At 42.7% G+C, this 19,678-nt stretch overlaps 2 protein-coding genes across 2 annotated transcripts in view; one reads left to right on the top strand and one right to left on the bottom strand.

Moving 5' to 3' along the window:
* The window catches only part of TMEM65 (transmembrane protein 65), a 45,175-nt gene extending 35,601 nt beyond the window's left edge, over window positions 1–9,574 (bottom strand). The window contains exon 1 of the mRNA XM_024129418.3: window positions 8,946–9,574. Coding sequence (XP_023985186.1) covers window positions 8,946–9,231 — 286 coding nt within the window. The 5' untranslated portion in view covers window positions 9,232–9,574. The remainder of the gene's footprint in view (window positions 1–8,945) is intronic.
* Window positions 9,575–9,880: 306 nt separating this feature from the next.
* The window catches only part of RNF139 (ring finger protein 139), a 106,781-nt gene continuing 96,983 nt past the window's right edge, over window positions 9,881–19,678 (top strand). Inside the window, exon 1 of the mRNA XM_055091238.1 lies at window positions 9,881–10,358. The gene's annotated coding sequence lies outside the window, so the exon portion shown is untranslated. The remainder of the gene's footprint in view (window positions 10,359–19,678) is intronic.

The raw sequence follows: 19,678 nt of genomic DNA, 5'->3' as shown, positions 1-19,678 counted from the left end.
ATAAACATTGGTGTTTTCAGAGTTCTGTCCTGGATCTTCCTCTCCATCTATATACAGCTGTTGACACCCACACTTACATCTTCAGCCTAAACTTCTATGAGCTCCAGATTTAAGTGTATAAATACACACACACGCATAAACACACACACCTACTTATTTGACATCTCCATTTATATTCACAAAGGTATCTAAAATTTGACACATCCAAAATTAACACTTTAAGTTCCACACCCCCAAATCTATTCTTTCCCCAGTCTTCTCCCTCACAGTTAATAATAACACTTTTTACTCAGTATAGTCAGAAACCTAAGTCATCACTTACTATTTCCTTTCCCTTAATTATCTGACCCTTTCTAACCCATCAGCAAGTCCCATCAGTTCACTCTCTCAAGTATATCTTGACTCCATCTCCTCCTCTTCATCTCTATGGCCACCTAGTCTCAGCCACCATCATTGCTAGCCTAGACTACTGTAACAGCTTCCTAAGTGGCTTCCCAGCTTACACATTTGCACCCTCCAATCTGTTCTCCAATAGCAACCAGAGGGCTCTTCAAATACCATTATTTCACTAATGCTTAAATGCTTGAATGGCCTTCATATGGTTTACCCAGAAAGGTCCTGGCTAATCTGCTTCTGCCTACCTACATCTCATCCCATTCCACTCTACCCTTTGTTCATTAAGTTCCACTCATATTTGCCTTATTTCAATTTCTACACTATGTGAAGTCCCTTCCTATCTCAGGCTCTTGGTATTTGCTTTTCCTTCTGAGAATGCTCTTCCTCCATCTGTCTGAATGAATGGCTTCTTCTCAATCCTTTATTTTCAGATTAAATAATACCTAAACAGAGGCCTTCCCAGATCACTTTAAGTAAAGTAAATGTCCTTCTATTTATTCTTCTAATAGCACACACTATCTATAATTATTTTATTATTTACTTTATTGCTCTTATCTTTCCTCTCTCAAAAATGTAGGTTTCATGAGAGTATTTCCCTGAATTAATTATCTGACACACCTCCAATATGCAGTATCGAGTCTATTATGGTAGGGAGAGTAACATATATTTGTTACACAAATAAATTTTCTAAGTTTAGATTTTTTTTAAACTCATTTATAAATCTAAAGAAAAATTAGAATAACGGTTAGAAAGTTAAAGATTTATAACAGTTGGAAGTCCCAAATACTAGTTTTCTGACTTTTTCAAAATTCCCCCACAATTTATAAACTTTTTTGCACATTGATTTTACTTTGATTTCCCTTATTTTTAAAGTAACAATGCTATATTTGCTTTTGTATTGAATGTGTATATTATGCAAACATATAAAAAAGATAGACTAAGATATACTACCAGCACATGTGACTTTTATTGAGCATTTGAGTTGTTACCTTTTTTCCCAGCACGTGTTAAAACAATTCCAGGTACGAATATCTACAGAAAGATGCAATAATAATAACAGGGATTTTAAAGTCAAACAAAGCTAAGCTAAAAACTCTACGCTGCCACAGAGATTTTAGGATCTTGGGCAAGCTCCTCTTAGCCTCAGCATCTTAATCCATAGAATAAAGATAATTCCTTCTCTCTCCAAGAGAAGTAAACAGAAAAATTACATGAAAACTCAATTAGCTCAGTATGTCTGTAGCAAACATTCAATAACTGCTAAGTAATGGTAATGAAAATGGTGTTGGCAGCAGCAATAGTGGTAGCAGTGGGATGTCTTCTATAAAATATAAGAACCATTATACAACAGAAATTCAGAAGTTATATTACAAAATATCATGCTATTTTCAAAATTACAAATGTTTTAATAACCCAGTGCCCTAAATAGTCTACCCTAAAACTCAGAAAGAAGACAGAAAATCTAAACTAAACCAAGTAAAGAACACCATTCTAACCTAAACTTCTCTGAACCTAAGTGCCTTTCAGGTATTTACAACAACAATCCGTTGAACGGCCATAATCGTAACATTAGCAGAAATACAAGATCTTCGGTGTGAGATCTGAAGAGTCAGAGGTCCATAACTATGTGATAGGTGCGACTGGCTAGCTGCAGAGACAGGAGAGTAGTGGTCTGTGACCCTGAAATGTCTATCAAGATTAAATCCTACTGAATAGCATAAGGGTGAAGAGAGAAAGAGATACTGAAAGAAAAATAAGAAGGGAAAAAAAAAAAAAAAAAACCACCATGACAAAGAGCAGACATTAGAAACAACAACAGAGATGCCCGAGAAGCAGACCTCCTTCCACAGCAGCAAAGTTTACCACAAGGGACGAATGAGGATAGAGCAGAGCGGTCCGAGGGCACTGGGGATGGAGCGGGGCAGGGGCAGAACAAATCTGACACTTCTCGCCAGCGCTATGACACGGTCTGAAAGCATGCCAACGGAAACAGCACAGCGTTCTGGGGGCATCTGGTGTGATGACTAGTATCTCTACAAACAGAAGTTAAGTAGCCCCAAAGAAAATCATCGTATTAAAATACAGTATACAAGGACTCGGACATCTGGTACAAGCAAAACTGTGCCCGTTATACTTTTACTAAGGCAGAGAAAAAAGCAGTATGTTCAAATATGTTGCCATCAAACACAGTCAAAGTAAACGTTTCAGAGATTAAGAGGAATGATGTTTTGTACAGAGGAGTTGCAGACTTTATATTATTTCAATTTTCCTATCTACAAACATCTTTATAAAAATTTGCTTGTCACAACTGCTATAAAAAGTAAGAAAATAGTGACTATTGAGAGGAACACCAGCAAATTACTGGTGAATTCAACTATGGCAGTGTTTGACTTATCTGGAAGCCCTATTTTCTAAGGGTCTAATATTTAGAATTTAGTTAAGAACTTAGAAGTGAAAGGACATCACAATCAAGGAAAAGAGTTATCACAAAGCTCATTTATTTGATAATGAGGTGAAGAGTCTGATATAGCATTTCATATAAAGCGATGGCCCTCAAGCAGATTGGTTTTGCTAAATTCCTCCCTTTCCTCCCACCCAGTGTCTCCTCCAGGGAATATCTGGCAATGTCTAGAGACATTTTTGGTACACAAAACTTGGGGTGAGGAGGGTGGGAGGGTGCTACTGGCATCTAGTGGCTAGAAGACAGGGATGCTGCTAAATATCCTATGTGGAGGACAGCCCCACAACAAGAATTATCCAGCCCAAACGTCGATACCGCCAAGGTTAAGATGCCCTGATATAGAGGAAAGAGTCCTATACATCTCTGTCTCCCTCTGTCTCTCTCTATATCTATCAATCAAACGAATCACTATCACTAAACTGGCACTCCGTACAAGAACGAATGGTCAAAAGTCTTAAGACAAACAAAAACTAATAATAAAGAAAGATGTAATACAAGATTTCCAACAGAAACGATTAATTTTTAAATGTTATAAAGGATATAAAGGAACTGATATAAAGGAACAAACTACAATTATTAGTTATGGTTGCCTACATAGAATATCTCCTCCTAATTTCCCTTCCCTTGAATCTAGACTGGTCTTAGTGACTTGTTTGACCAATAGCATGCAGCAGAAATGACATTCTGGGACTTGCAAGGCTAGGTCATAAACTGTGGTAGGTTGAATAATACCCTTCCCCTAATCCTCCTACCTATGAATACATCACCTCATATGGCAAAGGAGAGTTTGCAGATGTGATTAAGTTAAGGATTCTGAGAAAGATTATCCTGAACTATCCAGGTGGGCCTTAAATGTAATCACGAGGGTCCTTATAAAAGAGAGGCAAAAATGTCAATGATGTGACAACTGAAGCAGAGATTAATGTGAGCAAGAACCAAGGAATACCAAAAGCTGGAAGAAACAAGGACCAGATTCTCCCCTAGAGCCTCCAGAAGGACAGAGCATTGCTAACACTTTTATTTTAGCCCCTTAAGTCTAATTTTGGACCTCAGACTTCCAGAACACTAAGAGAATAAATCTGTGTTGTTTTAAGCCACTATATTTGTGGCAATTTGTTACAGCAACAATGGGAAGCTGATAACAAAGTCTCAACAGCTTCTACTTAGCTCTCTTGGAACATTTTCTCTAGAAGTCCTGACCATTTTAAGACTGTCATACTGGTGAGATCACATGCATCTACTCTGGTCAATAGTTCTCATTGAACCCAGCCTTCCAGCCATGTCCAACAAAGCGCCAGACAAGTGAGTGAAGCCATCTTGGACTCTGTGACCAGCTCATCTGCCAGCCGTTTACCGAGTGACCCCCATAGATACCACGTGAAAGAGACGAATCAGCCAGCTGAGCCCTGCCTATATTCCTGATCCACAAAATCATGAGAAATAATGGAACGGTCGTTGTTTTATGTCACAAATAACTCTGGACCTCAAGTTATATGTTAAATGATGATTAAAGATTGTTAAATAGAATATATCCATTTTGTAATGGAAAAAAATCCTATTTATATTATCTGTTTGCTAGGCAGTAATCCCTAGTTATAGGGCTACTCCAACATTCCCATTAACTCTAAAGTATCATAATTAAGCTTGCTGGAATATACTGCTATAATTAGGTTCTTTCCATATTGATAAAATAACTGATTGTAACAAAGCTTCATTTATTTATCCAGGGCCAGGATATAGAAGCTCTCAGCTTATTAGAGATCACTCACTCTTCCTGACTCAATCCACATTTCATATCCTCATCCTGTTCTTCTCCTCTTGCAGGTCTAGTTATTCCTTTATTCCACTTTTACTGTTTCAACTAAGGCACCTAAATATCTTTATTCACAAATCTTAATTTGGAGTATGAAATGTTTTCTTGCCCTCTTTCTTATTCTCTTTGCGCAAAAGCCAAGATTATCTCCAATTCATCTAGAGGCTAATAGCTTAACAGCACTGCCACTTTCTTATATAATCCTATACAAAGAGCTGAGAAAAATGGGGATACTCTTGTTAAGAGTCCAAGATCCCTAGTGGACTGGAACTCCACAAAAAATCATATTTGTTTCTATGTATTCTAATTATGCTATATGGCAAGTTCTCAAAACAAAACTCCTCATGCTACCTTAAGTAAATAATCACAACGGTGGGGAACCACAAGATTAAATTTAGAATTATATGGTGTATCTATATGGATGAAGATAAATGGTAAAAAAAAAATTGTAAAAAAATTTTTTTTAAACATATACAATTATCACACAGAGAAACAGAAAAAAAAATGCAAGCTGATTAAGATCTAACATTGATAGAAAAACTGCTCTGTTTCCCCAAAACATCCCTTATTTGCTATATATAAAAAGAATCTCATTTTTAAAAATACTTTAAGTACACATTTAACAAAAATATTCCCTAGGAAGGTCCTCTTTTCAAATCATATCTTTCATTGTGCCTCTCCAAAAGCCAGCTCTTACCTTTCTGTGTAATTCTCCAATGAGCATTAATTACAACACCTAAATAAGTGTGAAGGCAGCCTCCAAGATGACCCCCCCCAATGATTTCCACCTCCTGGTATTCACACCCTGCCTGTATAGTATGCTCCCACAGCGTACGATGAGGGCAAAAAAGGATGGACTATCTCTTCTAAGACCAGGTTATAAAAGACTGTGGCTTCCAGCTTAGGTGTCTCTCTCTCATCACTCATTCTGGAGGAATACAGCTGCCATGTCTTGAAACACGCAGGCAGCCCTGTGGAGAGACCCACACAGCAAGGAATTGAGACTTCTAGCCAATAGCCATGTGAGTGAGCCTTCTTGGAACTGGTTCTTCCAGCCCCAGTCAAGACTTCAATGATGCAGCCCTAGCTGAAAGCTTGATTACAACTTCATGAGAGACCCTGAGGCAGAAACATCCCCCTAAGCTGCCCCAGGACTCCTGATCCTCAGAAACCATGAGACAATACATGTTTGTTTTAAGCCACTGTGCTTTGGGGTAATTTGTTGTACAGCAATGTAGAACTAACTAATGCAGTGAGCACTGCTCATCCTTCAAAAACCAAATAGGTATTTAAAAATATTTTTTAAATAATTATAAATCGAAATAGTAACTACAAAACTTGAAAACAAAGTTGGTTTAAAAAGCTCAGCTAAAATTAAAAGGCAATAGTAATAACATCAGCTTGCCAGTCCTACTTGTAAAAACAATGAACCAACAGTGCACTATCAGAAAAATATGGACTCTTTCTGGAAGAATAGAGAGCAGGTTGAGCAGATAAGTTGAGAACAGAACATCAACTTTTTTAAAACTAGGAAAGAAATCAGTTTGTAATTTAAAAATCACAGTATCTTACTTAACTATAAAAAGACATCCCACAAAGTCTGCCTTATCTATTACAAACTGATTCTAAAGCTTTATCTTGTCACAGACTATATCAAATGCCTACTGATAAACACGTAAGAAAGATAAGGGCAAATATAACAAATTTCAACAGTAGACCCCACTTCCATTTCAAAGCACAGATTTTCTTTTCCTGTAATGTTTCCACACCAAATCCAAAACACTTCATTAGATCATGCAAGCACTCTTTCCAAGAACACATAAGATTTCCTATTGTAAGAAACAGCTCTTTTAACATAATTTATTTCATTAGAAAGTGCACTTAGTACACACATATTTAATACATGGGTTGAGCATTTAAAAACACTCAAAAAGCAACAATAAAAGAAAAACATGGCAATTTTTCATTTGTCTGGGGAAAAAATTGATTTCAGCAATAGAATGAGCAGTATGCATTCTCAACATAATAATCCTCTCTACCTTAAATGGTTAATGAATAGGGTAATTTACTAGTGATGATCCCAGTTATCTCCATAGAAACTATATGTGTTGATATTGAAAACAAGAGGAACACTAAGACTGTACTAAAAATTAAACCATCATCATCAATAAGTGTCACTTGAGTCAAAGAGCAATAATTTAGTCATCAACATTGGCAAAATTAGTTGAGTTAAACTCTTAAGTTCTTTAGCTTTTAAGTCAAATAAGCATTTGAATACCACATTGTTTCCTATATCTTTTATCTTGAACAAAGACAACTTAAATTACCAACTTCTCTCTCATATAACGTATGTATTGTTAAGTTTAATTGACGCTAACTGATCTCCATTGACTGAAGTTTATAGGTCCTTTCCAGAATAGTTAAAACCATGTTAAATTTTAAAATACATTTTCCATTTTCACTGGAAAATGTAGCATTCCTACTGGCATGTGCTAAAATAATAAGGTATGAGGCAAAATTTATCCATTTGTATCACAGGACATGCTTTTCATGCACTGTCATAAAATCATATTAATAAGGCCCTCCAATCTTGTAACAATGTTAATGCAGAATTTCCAAGCAATTACTTAGAAAAGGCCAAATGTGTGTTCAAACAGTCTTACCCATGGAGAAAGATTCCTAAAACTAATGCTTCAGCATGAACGTCTTTAAAGTTTTCCAAGGGTCACATTTTCAGAAGTGAATATTTTAAAACCACACACTGAGTGCACACATAGCTCACAAATATGCTAGTATTTGATTATGACTTCATGTAATATCATAATTACATTTAGTAACCAAATTGATTGTGATGTTACATTTTTCCTATAGAAGCACTGTGGGTAGACAATGTCTGGAATCATCCAACACCATAAATTGGTCCACAATTCCCTGAACGGAGGGAAAAAAAAACAGTTAAAAGGCACAACTAATAAAAAGTTTCTAAAGAAGTAGTGTAGAAAAGTCCTGCTTATGAGGTAGACAATTCTCTCCTCCATTTCTGAACACAGACCAAAGAAGCACTTTCAAGTGCCTGTGGCAGATCAAATGCCTTGCTCCAAATAAATGTGCTCTTAATTTATGGAACCTATGGAATGCTTATGTACCTACCAACCTTGAGGGAGGGGAGGAGTAAACTTAAAACAAACAAACAACCAAAACACAACCCCAAAAAACACAAAACACTTTCCAACACACCAGAATGTATAACATAAAACAGCAGCAATGTATTCTGTCTGTATCACGGTATTTAAACGGCCAAAGTATCTTAAGACTGAATGATTTGATCATTGGGCCCTTTCATCCTTCTGATTTTCTGACTTTTTAGCTTTTTCACTTGGACTCAAAGTCTGACATACCAGCATGCTGCACCGATTTGAAAAATATCCTCTTTTAACAGGTTAGCTTAAAAATGGCTTGGCTTTCACCATTCCGAACTATTTTTGAGCAGAAGTCCGCTTTTTATTGCAGAGCCACAGATTTCCAGAAAAATACCTTCTTAACTACTGCATTCTTTCATCCTCTGGGGGCACAACAAAAACGGGAGTCTCACTTGGGCAGCGCCAAGCCTGTGATGGGCTTGCAAGTATGCATCTGCAGTTGCTGGTCTGATCCACGCTTTCAGTTTCCCAGCAAAATCTTTCCTTCGGCTGCTTAAATGAATCCAACTGGAGGTGTACGCAAACAAGCCGCTGAGAACACCTCTGCCTTAACCAAGCAACACCCCTTCTTTCGGACCCTGACACATCTTCGTTTGATAACCATTAAGCGAACTTTCCCCCTGCCTCTCGGCTTTGTAGCGCTTTGGAAGGAGGCACCGCAGGCCACCGGCATGGCTGCACGTTCACAAGTAAGCAGCAAGGACTACAGGGGGACAGGAGGGCTGGGGGACGGGAGGCACAGCAAATCTAAACAAAATCAAATCAGCGTCGGTTGGTAATTGGGGCTGACGCTCCAACTGTGAGGCTGGGGAGGAACCAGCCAAGCGTTGGCCCTGGCTGCCTGGCATGATCCGCGCCTGTCCTACCTGCCCCGGGGACACTCAGGAGGCGCAAAGTTCCCCCCGTCCCCCCGGACGTCCCAGGCGCGAGGCCAAGCGGGCGAGGAGGCCGGCGGCAAGGGGCCCAGGCCGAGGGGCGGCCGGGCGGCCGGGCGGCCGGGGCGCAGGCGGGGTAGGGGAGGGCTCTAGGCACCCGCCCCTCCGCCCCCGGCTCGCCCCCCTCGCGCCCCCCTTACCTTGGGCGATGGCAATGGACTCGAAGCGGTGCAGCTCCTTGAGCAGGCAGCTCCTCTCGCTGGAGTGCAGGCTGTAGATGAAGTCGCGCGCGCCCTGCGCCGTGTTCAGCGCCTCCATGGGCTCCTTCTTGGGGTGGGTGCCCAGCTCCCGGGGGCCGCCCGCGGCCGCGAGCGCCAGCAGCCCCCGCCCGCAGCAGCACCAGGACGGCGGGCGGGGCGCGGCGACCGGGCCCGGCCTCAGGCTGCGCGCGGTCCGGCTCCTCAGCAGCGGCAGCAGCCGGGACATGGCGGGCTGAGGAGCGGGGACGCCCCGCGGCAGTCCGGGAGGGTGATTTCTGGCGAGCCCGCGGGAAGAAGGAGCTGGGCTCAGCCCGACCCCGCCCCGATGTCCTCCTGACAGGCAGCCGAGGCGCCGGGAACCATGCACTCGCCGGGCCCGCGCGGCTGGAGCCTCCTCTTCAGTCCTCCTTCCCTTCCCAAAGGCTCGCGGCGCCTCCGGTCCCTCCCGACGACAAAAACTTTCTCTGAGGCGGCCGGGCCGGGAGAGCGCTCCCGGAGAAGGCGGGCGGGTAGTGCGGGCGGGCGCCTCCCAACCAAAAAGGAGCGGCGCGGGCGGGCGGTTTCTGCAAGGGTTTGTGTCTGTCAGTCTGATCTTCCTGAGAGATGAGTCAGCCACGCGCCGCCCTTCCCCGGCACCGCCCTACCCCGGCACCGCCCTCCTCTCGCCGGTTTTCCCACCCTCTTGCCAGCCCTAGTCCCCACACCGTACGGCTTCCGCGCCCTCAGAGCAGCCGCGCTCTCAGACCATAGCCGCCGCCGCTACCCCTAGCGGCAATATAGGGGGTAACAGGGCGGGACGAAGAAAAGAGGCGGGGTGGGTGAGGCGGGGCCGCGCAGGCGCATTGTGCAGGCTTGCGGGCCGCGCTTTCTCCGGGCCAAAGAGGGTGCACGCGTGTCCCCTCCCCCTCCGAAGCATGAAGGTGGAGAAAGAGAGGGAACTTGCCCCTTGCGCTGGCCTCCGGTTGCCTGAGTAGTACGGCTGCCACCCGGTCCCCCCTAGCGCCGTGCCTGAATCTGAGGCTGGTTCTGAACGATGCTCCAGCGTGTAGGCCCTCTCGCCCGGCACGGGCCCGGCCACAGCGCACTGCTCAGGCTTTGGAACATTGAAGCGCCCAGGCCGCGCCCTTCGCCAAGTCCGCGCACACTCAGACTTCGGCCAGACAACCGGGTCTCCGAGGCACCCGCTCTGGGAGCCCCAGAGGGAGGGCTAGGCCAGTTCTCCCCCTTCCCAAGAAGAGTCTGAGACTGAGACCTTGACTCTGAGAACACCTTTGCCTGTTCTGACGCAAGCAGCTTAGAGACGCTGGAGCCTGAGGCAAGAATGTCACAGACCTTTTCCAGGTGGTTGTCCAGGTTTGTTTGGTTGGTTTTTTTCTCTTTGCCAAGGTGGAAAGAGTTCTGCGATCCTCCACCATTTCCACGTGTCCTAGGCATCTTTCAAGGCCCCAGTTCATAGGGTCTGCTATTCCAAGCTTTAATTTATCTCTTGTTAAGGGAGGAGATCTCTGCTTTATCTGAACCTGTCTAAAGACACTTAGGCTTCCTGTCTTCTTAGAGCATAGATCCACTTAGAGAATAAATCTGCTCAAGTGTAATCAAGATCTAAATCCTATCCTTATCATACCCACTGCTGCACCCAGCCCGAGACCTTGTATGCAGTAGATGTGCTATAAGAATGTAAATGCAATATATAAATGCGAGTCAAGGGAGGAACGGTATCACTAAATCCTCCTACTGCTGTAACCCGGTGGTTCTCAAAGTGTGGTCCCTGGACAGCAGAGCTTGTGAGACATGAAAATTTGTGTGCTCCACCAGAGACCTCCTGAATCTGAAACTGGGGGTTGGGCCCTGTCTGCGTTTTAGCAAGCCCTCCAGTTAATACTGATGCATACAACATTTGAGAACCACTGCTCTAACTTAAACATGGAAAGCAATTTTTTAAACTTTTAAATTTCAGGGCAGTGCCTCTGGTGTAATAATGACAAGAATTTTCTCTGTGGAAAATGGAAGCTCTTTGTAGAGACTTTCTTGTCTTTGAAACCCCCTACACCTCCCAGTGTGTGTTGGAATCTTCTACAGAGTTATTTAAATTCTTGGGATTTCTACCACCACCACCCGCCCCCACCCCCACATATCCCTTTTACCCCCAAGAGATTCTGACTCATTGGGCTTGGGCTGGGGCCTGGGAAGAGAGGTTTGAAAAAGCCCTTCAGTAGGAATTCCCAGCAGTCTCCAGGACACCAGTTTTGTGTTTGGGCTCCAGAAACAGATTGCTGAAAATTCGATGACTGGATCAACCACTTCCTAGCTATGTGTTAGTGTTAGATTGTTTCAGTAGTGGTCCCAATAATCGTGCCTTATGGTATCCATTCCCTTGTGTAGACCTGTCCCACATGACTGTGGGCTCGGCCCCGTGACTTGCTTTAGCCAGTAAGTGGGACATCACAACCATGCTCTAAGTGCTTGTTCCTTGGGGCTTGCTGTAATGTGTTTGCTGTATGCTTTATGAATATTCAGTTCTGCTATAGAAAATAAGAGAAATAAAAATGTAGACACAATTTGCTTATGAGACATGTTACACGCAGAGTAAATGGATATGTGTTGAACATAGATAAAAAGGATGGAACAAATGAAAGTGCTACTTCAGATAGAAGGAGGTAGACCAAGTAAACTTTAAATATTAGTAAGGCATGAATCATACTACCTCTCGACTGACAACTATGTCATTCCTAAATTGGCCACCAACTAGTGATACCCATTATAGCCCCATTATGGCCTCATGTAGTCACTGCACAAGAAAAGCAGATAAATCCCTAGCTGCTCAGCCAGCTAATGGCCAGCTACAGTTATGACCAGACACACTTGCTTCTGTATCATTCAGATGTATGTCGATTCCAGACCCCTTCAGTCTGCCAAAACCCCTTGCTTAGCCTCCACTCCCGTCCTTAAAATCATGCCATCTATGGTTTTAAGTGCTATGGTCCTTACACCCTGCTTATACCCTATCCTAAGCTTGTTTATCTACTCCTTTTATTTCTCCTTGCTTCTCATTCTGTTTTAAATTGGTTGATAAACTGTTGCTGCTCTTTAAGTGAACATGTTAAATCAAACTTAGTGGCTTAAATAGCCAGTTTATTTTGCTCATGGTTTTGTAGAAATAGAAATAGAAATTCAGGAAATAGAAATTCAGGAAAGGCTTGCTTGGGCAGTTCTTTGTTGGTGTCTCTTATCAGATGTCACTGCAGCTGCAGTCATTTAAAGGTTCATCTAGGCTGGACATCCAAGATGGCACACTCATGTGGCTGACAGTTGAGGCTGGCTGTTGGCTGGCTGGAAGCTCAGCTGGGACTGTGAACCAGAGTACCTTCACACACACCCTCCAACATGTCAGACTTCTCACATGGCAGCTGGCTTCCCTGAGAGCGAGTGTCTGAAAAGAACCAGGTTCTTGGCCTTTAATGACTTATCCTAAGAAGTAATGGAGCATCACTTCCACTGTATTCTGCTAGCTACCAGCAAGCCACTAAGACCAGCCCATATAAAAGAGAAGGGGATATGGACCTCCACCTCTCAATGGAAACAGTGTCCAAGAATTTGGGGACATGTTTTAAAGCTGCCACATAAACAATGTGATTCAAGCATCTTAATTTGATCTATAAGCCTATCTACATATATGCTTAATCCTTACTAGTCACTTGTGTTATTTCATTTTCTTTTTTTTTTTTTTTTTTTTTTTTTCATTTCGCTTGGTATATCAATGTCTTTGTTACTGGTTTCTAAGAACTCATTTATGAAAGGATGTTAACCATTTATCGTGCAGTGCAAATGAAATACCATATTTTATTGCCATCAGTTTACTATGGTGTTTTGTATTTTGGTTGTGTATTAAAATATAATCATGTTGTGTTTTTAAAAAAAAAAGAAAGAAAAAAATCTTACATAAAACTCTGATATGTTAATAGCAGGAGTTGAGTAAATCCAGTTTACTCAACTCCTTCCCTTTATTTTGGTTTTGTGTTAAAATATAATCATGTCGTGCTTTTGGAAAAAAAAAAAAAGAAAGCCTATCTGTTCCATGACTTATGGTACAATCCTGGAATTTGGCTGCCACATAAAAAGGTCCGGAGTATCCTGCTGGAAAGACCACATGGAGGAGGAGGCAACAGCCAATAGCCGCAGCTAACTACCAGGCACATGCATGAGGCCATCTTGGACCACCTAGTCCCAGTCAAGACCCAGATGACAGCATTGCAAAGTGGTTGAGATCATTAGCTCTGGAGCCAGACTGCCTAGGTTTGAGTCCCCCACTCTACCGTTTACTAGATGTATAACCTTGAGCTAATAACTCAGCCTTTCCATGACTGCTCATCTCTTTGATGGGGATAAGGGCGTGTTGCTAAGTTTGCTCATCTGTTAAATGGACATAAGGGCATCTGCTTTAAAGGGTTATAGTGAAACTAAATACATGTAAAGTATTTCAAACAGCTCCTGGAACATGTAAGTGCTCAATAAATTATTACTATCCAAATTCCTGTGGACCTCTCAAACCTCTAGGATTAGGTCTTTGGACCCTAATTTGAGAAATAGCTACCTAGCTATCTGTCATTTAATACACATGCAATGTGTACTAAGTGGATCCTCTATCCACTCTTTCTCTGAACACTTGAATACCCTAAATATAAATGGGGGAGATGGGGAGGGGGGAGGGTTGGGGGGTCCACGTATGGAGAAGTATAGGATAAGGCAGGTCTAACTGTGGGTGGCAAGAGGAAGGTTGTGAGGAAATGGGAGGGTGCCGAGGAGGTAGTGCCAGCAGGTTGGAGAACGTTACAGAAATGGAAGAGGGAGAGGAGGGCCCAGAAGGCAATCCTGGCCTGGGTTCAGCCTAACCTGCTCTTCACTTTTAAAGATGACAAACATCATGCCTCAGTTAACAGTCACAGTGTCCTCCTCATGAAAAATTGGTGCTGAATCAACAGTCTACAGTAGGTTACATTATGCAAATACTCTCCAGAGTTCCTGGCATCCCTGTTGCTGGCAGGGCACAAGGCCATTTGCTGTCTGCATCTTACAATACGTTATACACCCCGCTATTGCTGTCCACTTTAAAATTCTTGAAATTGTTGCTTTACTTGGTGGGACCTTTAATCATTTTTTTTCTGCCCACATTTTTGCAGTTCCCTTATTGTACTTCTTATCCATCAAGTCTTAGTATTCTGACCCCCGGAAGTCCCCTGCCTCGTTGGGGTTGTGGTGAATCAATTGCTGCTTCACAATGAAAACCACAAAATCTTACTAGGAAAATTAAAGAAGACTTAAATAAAGGGAGGAAAAGACCAATTCACGTTTGGAACAGTCAATAGCATTGATATAAGATGACGGTTCTCCCCAAATTAATCTATAAATTCAGTGCAATCCCAATCAAAATCCCAACTTGGTTTGTGTCTCTGTATATGTGTGTGTGAAATGGTCAAACTGATAACTAAAATTTATATTGCAATGCAAATGGAGGCAGTGTAGCATACCAGAAAGAGCATGGGTCCCCTGACATTACATCCTAACTCTAATACCTACTAGCTGTTTCAGTTTGGACAAGTTGTCTACGATGCGAAGTCTTGGTTTGGGGGTTTCTTGTTATTTCTTAAAATACCACCTCACAGAGTCATGAGCATAACATGAGTTAATATATGTGAAACACATGGCACGATACCTAACATGTAGTAGGTGGTCAAAAAATGATAGGTAATATTAGAAGGCATTAAGATTTGAAAATTAGTGTTAGCAGTATCAGTGTATCTACAAGTATCGGCGGCTCATGTAACTTCAGAGCTAAAAGAAAGAGAATCCAACTGGATCTCTATTTTCTCAATGTTTCTTCACTCTCCAACTCCCTGCAGTCTAGCTGTTTGGCTTCCAAAGGACAAGGCTGGAGATAGAAATTTGAGAGCCATCAGCATCCAGGTATCATTGAAAGCTGTAGACCTGGCCAGATTTCCAGTGGGTAAAGTAAAGATGGAGATGAGAATGTGGGGCTGACCCTGGGACTCCTCACCACTGAGACCCTGGAAGAGGCAGAGGAGCCAGCAAAGTAGGAGGAAAACCAGAGGACAATGATGTTTATTGTCCTCCTCTCTGTTCCTAACATTAGAAACACCCAGAACGATGTTCGCCTGATACTGGTCATCATCATTCTTGGGATATTGGATGATTTTGTTAACTTTCTTCTTTGCCCTTGTCTTTGTTGCTTGAATTTTTTATGATAAGTGTATATATTGATAATTTAAACAAATAGAAAGCTTTACTCTAAGGAGAGGAACTACAGAACACTTTTGGTATGAAAAACACCTGGAAAATCCTAAATAAATTCTGAACAGACAATCTCTCTTTTGGATCCTTTGCATTCCTCTACACCAGTCATTTATTACTGCCTCTCATCACCACCTCCTTTTGGTACTTCACCTTTAACGATTTAATCTATATGTTGAAAAGTGTCCATCACAGGGCAAGAAGCAGTATCTCATGGAAGCAGTGTGGAAAATATAAGAGAGGGGCTATCAACTGGAGCTCAGAACTCATGTGTTAATTTCATACTCCAAGAGGTTCATATTTATCTGTCCATAAGTATACCTATAGGCAACACGACTATCACTGTCCACACAACATGAGAAGTGCATATGCACACGTAATACCCATTCATATCAACACACACACACACACACACACACACACACACACACACACACAACCCTACCTGCCTACCTGACTCAGGGCAATATTTTGTAACTTTTCCCCCTTCCAGATTGCCCGTTGTGTTTGAGGCTGGTTAGGGATGTTGACCAAGGTAAATGTAAACAACAGGGCTATGAAATGCCTTCTCTTCAGACTTTAAACTTGAATTCTTAATGAGGCTTCCAAGTATTTAGATGCCCCAAGAACTATTTTTGAAAAACTACTCCAACTTTGAGCCCAGCAGCAACATCAGTGGAAGGATTCTTGAATGTTCCTGTTTTTGAAGGAAAATAAGGCATCAACTCAGACTTTTCTGAGCACCTTTTCAAATAGACTTATTAAATCATCTTCTAACACATACCTAAATTCAAATAATATTGACCCCTCCCCCCTCTGTACCAGCCACCAAGCTAGGACTGGAAGTATAAAAATGAAAAGATACCTGAAGGCCAAATTTTCTATTTTAGACCAAATATTTTCACTGCTGTCAGTTACTACTGTTCAACAGAATCGATTCTCAGGGTGAGAGAGGATTGCCCTTCCTTGTCCCCTTGAAGTTGGGGGTGGCCATGTGACTTGCTTTGGCCAATGAATGGAAACCTGACTGACACATTTTCACCTCCAGATGCAGGCACTTAATTGCCTGTGCTCAGCTGTGCAGCTATGTCCTCTTCTAGCATGGTGACATTCACAACATGTATCGAAATGGAAGTTCCATGAAATTGAAAAGGCAGGAAGTAGTGAGCCAATATAGGAGGACAGCTGCCCTGGAGAGTTGACCCAATCCACAGCAGATTTTGTGTGACAGATAAATAAACTTTTCTTGTGTTGAGTCACTGTGATTTAGGCAAAAGCTCCCATATCATGACTAGTACAGCTCCTACTTTGTTTCTTACATTGAATGCTTCCCTTCACTCCTTCTATTTTCTTTATCTAAAAGGACCCTGTTTTGGCTCCAGGGTGTTTGTTTTTCCTTGGGATTAAGATATAGGGAAACAGGGTCCTTGTTTCCTTTGTCTTGTTTCTGAGCTTTATGTGGGTCTGGGGCCACAGATACAGATTTGGGAGTCAACAGCATTAAGGAAGTGGTTAAATCCATGCACTGGATAGAAAATGTGTAAATGAAAATGTAAGAGGAAGAGACCTGGGAAACAACAGTTAAGGGATAAGCAGTGGAAGAACAAAGAACCAAAAGAAGAAGGTAAGATGATGTGGCAAAAGGAAAACAAAACAAAAAACAGGTGGCCACAGAAGCCAAAGGATGATAAAGTTTCTATAATGAGTGGTCTACAGTTTCAAATACAACAGCAAAATCAAGCAAACTAAGGACAAGATAGTACTCATCAGAAACGATGCGTTGACTGTAAGTGGGTGAAAAAAGCACAGAATTAATGGGAGAATAGATGACATCAACACAGTAATACAAGCGGGAAGCAGGTAGAGGAGTGGTAACTAACCTGACTGATCAGAGGGAGGTGGAAACTAAACTGGAATGGAACAACCTGGAAGCTTCATTTTAGTAAAAGCCTCAAAAAAGTGTAGGAATTGGAGGCATCAGGTACCTCTGAAGGTAGAGATAGAGTTGAGCTGAAAACAGAAGATCCAGGTGAAAATTTTTAATGGAGCAGTTATAAACCCAGATCCCATGCAGCTGGGAGATTGCCACTCCCTCACCCCAGGAGAAATCTAGAAGTTCCCTAGTGGAGAGACACTAGGCTTGGGGGCTCCAGGAGCACCTGAGGGCAAGGGAAGCACACCACAAACAAGGAGATTAAGTGAATGCCACAGACTGACTCATGGATCCCTTATCACTCTCCTGCTCTGCCTCAACAACATTCTGTTAACCATAGTATTGGAGGATTCCTCTCTGAGAACCCAATAAAAGAGCATAGGGCTTCCCTGGTGGCGCAGTGGTTGCGCGTCCGCCTGCCGATGCAGGGGAACCGGGTTCGCGCCCCGGTCTGGGAGGATCCCACATGCCGCGGAGCGGCTGGGCCCGTGAGCCATGGCCGCTGAGCCTGCGCGTCCGGAGCCTGTGCTCGGCAACGGGAGAGGCCGCAACAGAGGGAGGCCCGCATACCACAAAAAAAAAAAAAAAAAAAAAAAAAGAGCACAGCCAGGCCACCCCATAATTAACCAGGCCACCATTTAACCAGTTCTGCCAGCCACAGTTTCTAGCTTTTTGTTGTCTCATTCTTAAAGAAAGTATGAGCTAAGAGCCTAAATTCACTAGTCAGCTGAAGAAAGCCTTCAAGATGGAAAGACAGAACCAAAATAGTCTTAAAAAAACAAACAAACAAAAAGGAACTCAGGACATGGGGAGCAAAATAAAACTTTTGAAAATGTATAACATTAACATCTTTGCAAAATAAGCGATACTGCATCTATGGAAAGATAGGAGTCTATAAAAGTAGGAACATTCAGAAAACAAAAGGGACTTCCCTGGCAGTCCAGTGGTTAAGACTCCAAGCTTCCAATGCAGGGGGCGCAGGTTTGAGCCCTGGTCAGGGAACGAAGATCCCACATGCCATGCAGTGCAGCCAAAAATTTTTTTAATTGAAAACAAAAATAAAAACAAAACAAAAAATCTTACTTGAAAATTTAAAGTATGACAAAGTGAGAAATGTAGCAAAAAGATTGGAAGATAACACCAAGAAAAAACTTTATCATATCTATATGATAGATAATATAACAAAATAGAAGACAAGTGACAAAATTATAGAATCAGGTCAGGAGGTGCAAGAGAGTTAAAGAAGATAAAGTAGTTTTGAAAATGTAAGGGAGAAAATTGTCAAAGACATATCTGAAGGAGGGACTTCCCTGGTGGCACAGTGGTTAAGAATCTGCCTGCCAATGCAGGGGACATGGGTTCGAGCCCTGGTCAGGGAAGATCCCACATGCTGCGGAGCAACTAAGCCTGTGCGCCACAACTACTGAGCCCGTGAACCACAACTACTGAAGCCCGCACGCCTAGAGCCCATGCTCCACAACAAGAGAAGCCACCCCAATGAGAAGCCGAAGCATCACAACAAAGAGTAGCCCCCACTTGCCGCAACTACAGAAAGCCCACGCACAGCAATGGAGACCCAACACAGCCAAAAATAAATAAATTAATTAAATAAATTTTTTTTAAAAAAAAGAAAGAAAGAAAAGACAGTTTTTAACCGAACTGTCTCACTGCACAATTCACTTAAAACAGCTCCTTGGTTGTCAAACTATGACTAACCATGTAAATAAGTAAACTTACGTTTTGGGCAGAGCACTTCAAAATTTAAATGTGCATGTCTTTTGACATAGCAATTTTTAGTCTAAGAATTTACCTTATAGAAATATCCAACCAAGCTTCCCTGGTGGTACAGTGGTTAAGAATACACCTGCCAATGCAGGCGACACAGGTTTGAGCCCTGGTCCAGGAAGATCCCACATGCCACGGAGCAAATAAGCCCGTGCGCCGCAACTACTGAGCCTGTGCTCTAGAGCCCACGTGCCACAGCTACTGAAGCCCGCCCAACTACTGAAGCCCGCGCCACAACTACTGAAGCCCACGCGCCTAGAGCCCGTGCTCTGCAGCAAGAGAAGCCACTGCAATGAGAAGCCCCCACACAGCAACGAAGAGTAGCCCCCGCTCACCACAACTAGAGAAAGCCCGCACATAGCAACAAAGACCCAACTCAGCCAAAAATAAATAAATACGTTTATTAAAAAAAATAAAAATGAGGGCTTCCCTGTGGCGCAGTGGTTGAGAGTCCGCCTGCCGATGAGGGGGATGCGGGTTCGTGCCCCAGTCCAGGAGGATCCCATGTGCCACGAGGCGGCTGGGCCCGTGAGCCGTGGCCGCTAAGCCTGTGCGTCCGGAGCCTGTGCTCCGCGATGGGAGAGGCCACAACAGTGAGAGGCCCGCGTACCGCAAAAAAAAAAATAAATAAAATAAATAAATAAAGTAT

This window comes from Physeter macrocephalus, chromosome 15, assembly GCF_002837175.3.
Source record: "Physeter macrocephalus isolate SW-GA chromosome 15, ASM283717v5, whole genome shotgun sequence".
Taxonomy (NCBI): Eukaryota; Metazoa; Chordata; class Mammalia; order Artiodactyla; family Physeteridae; genus Physeter; species Physeter macrocephalus.
This window is presented reverse-complemented; position numbering and strand designations above follow the sequence as displayed.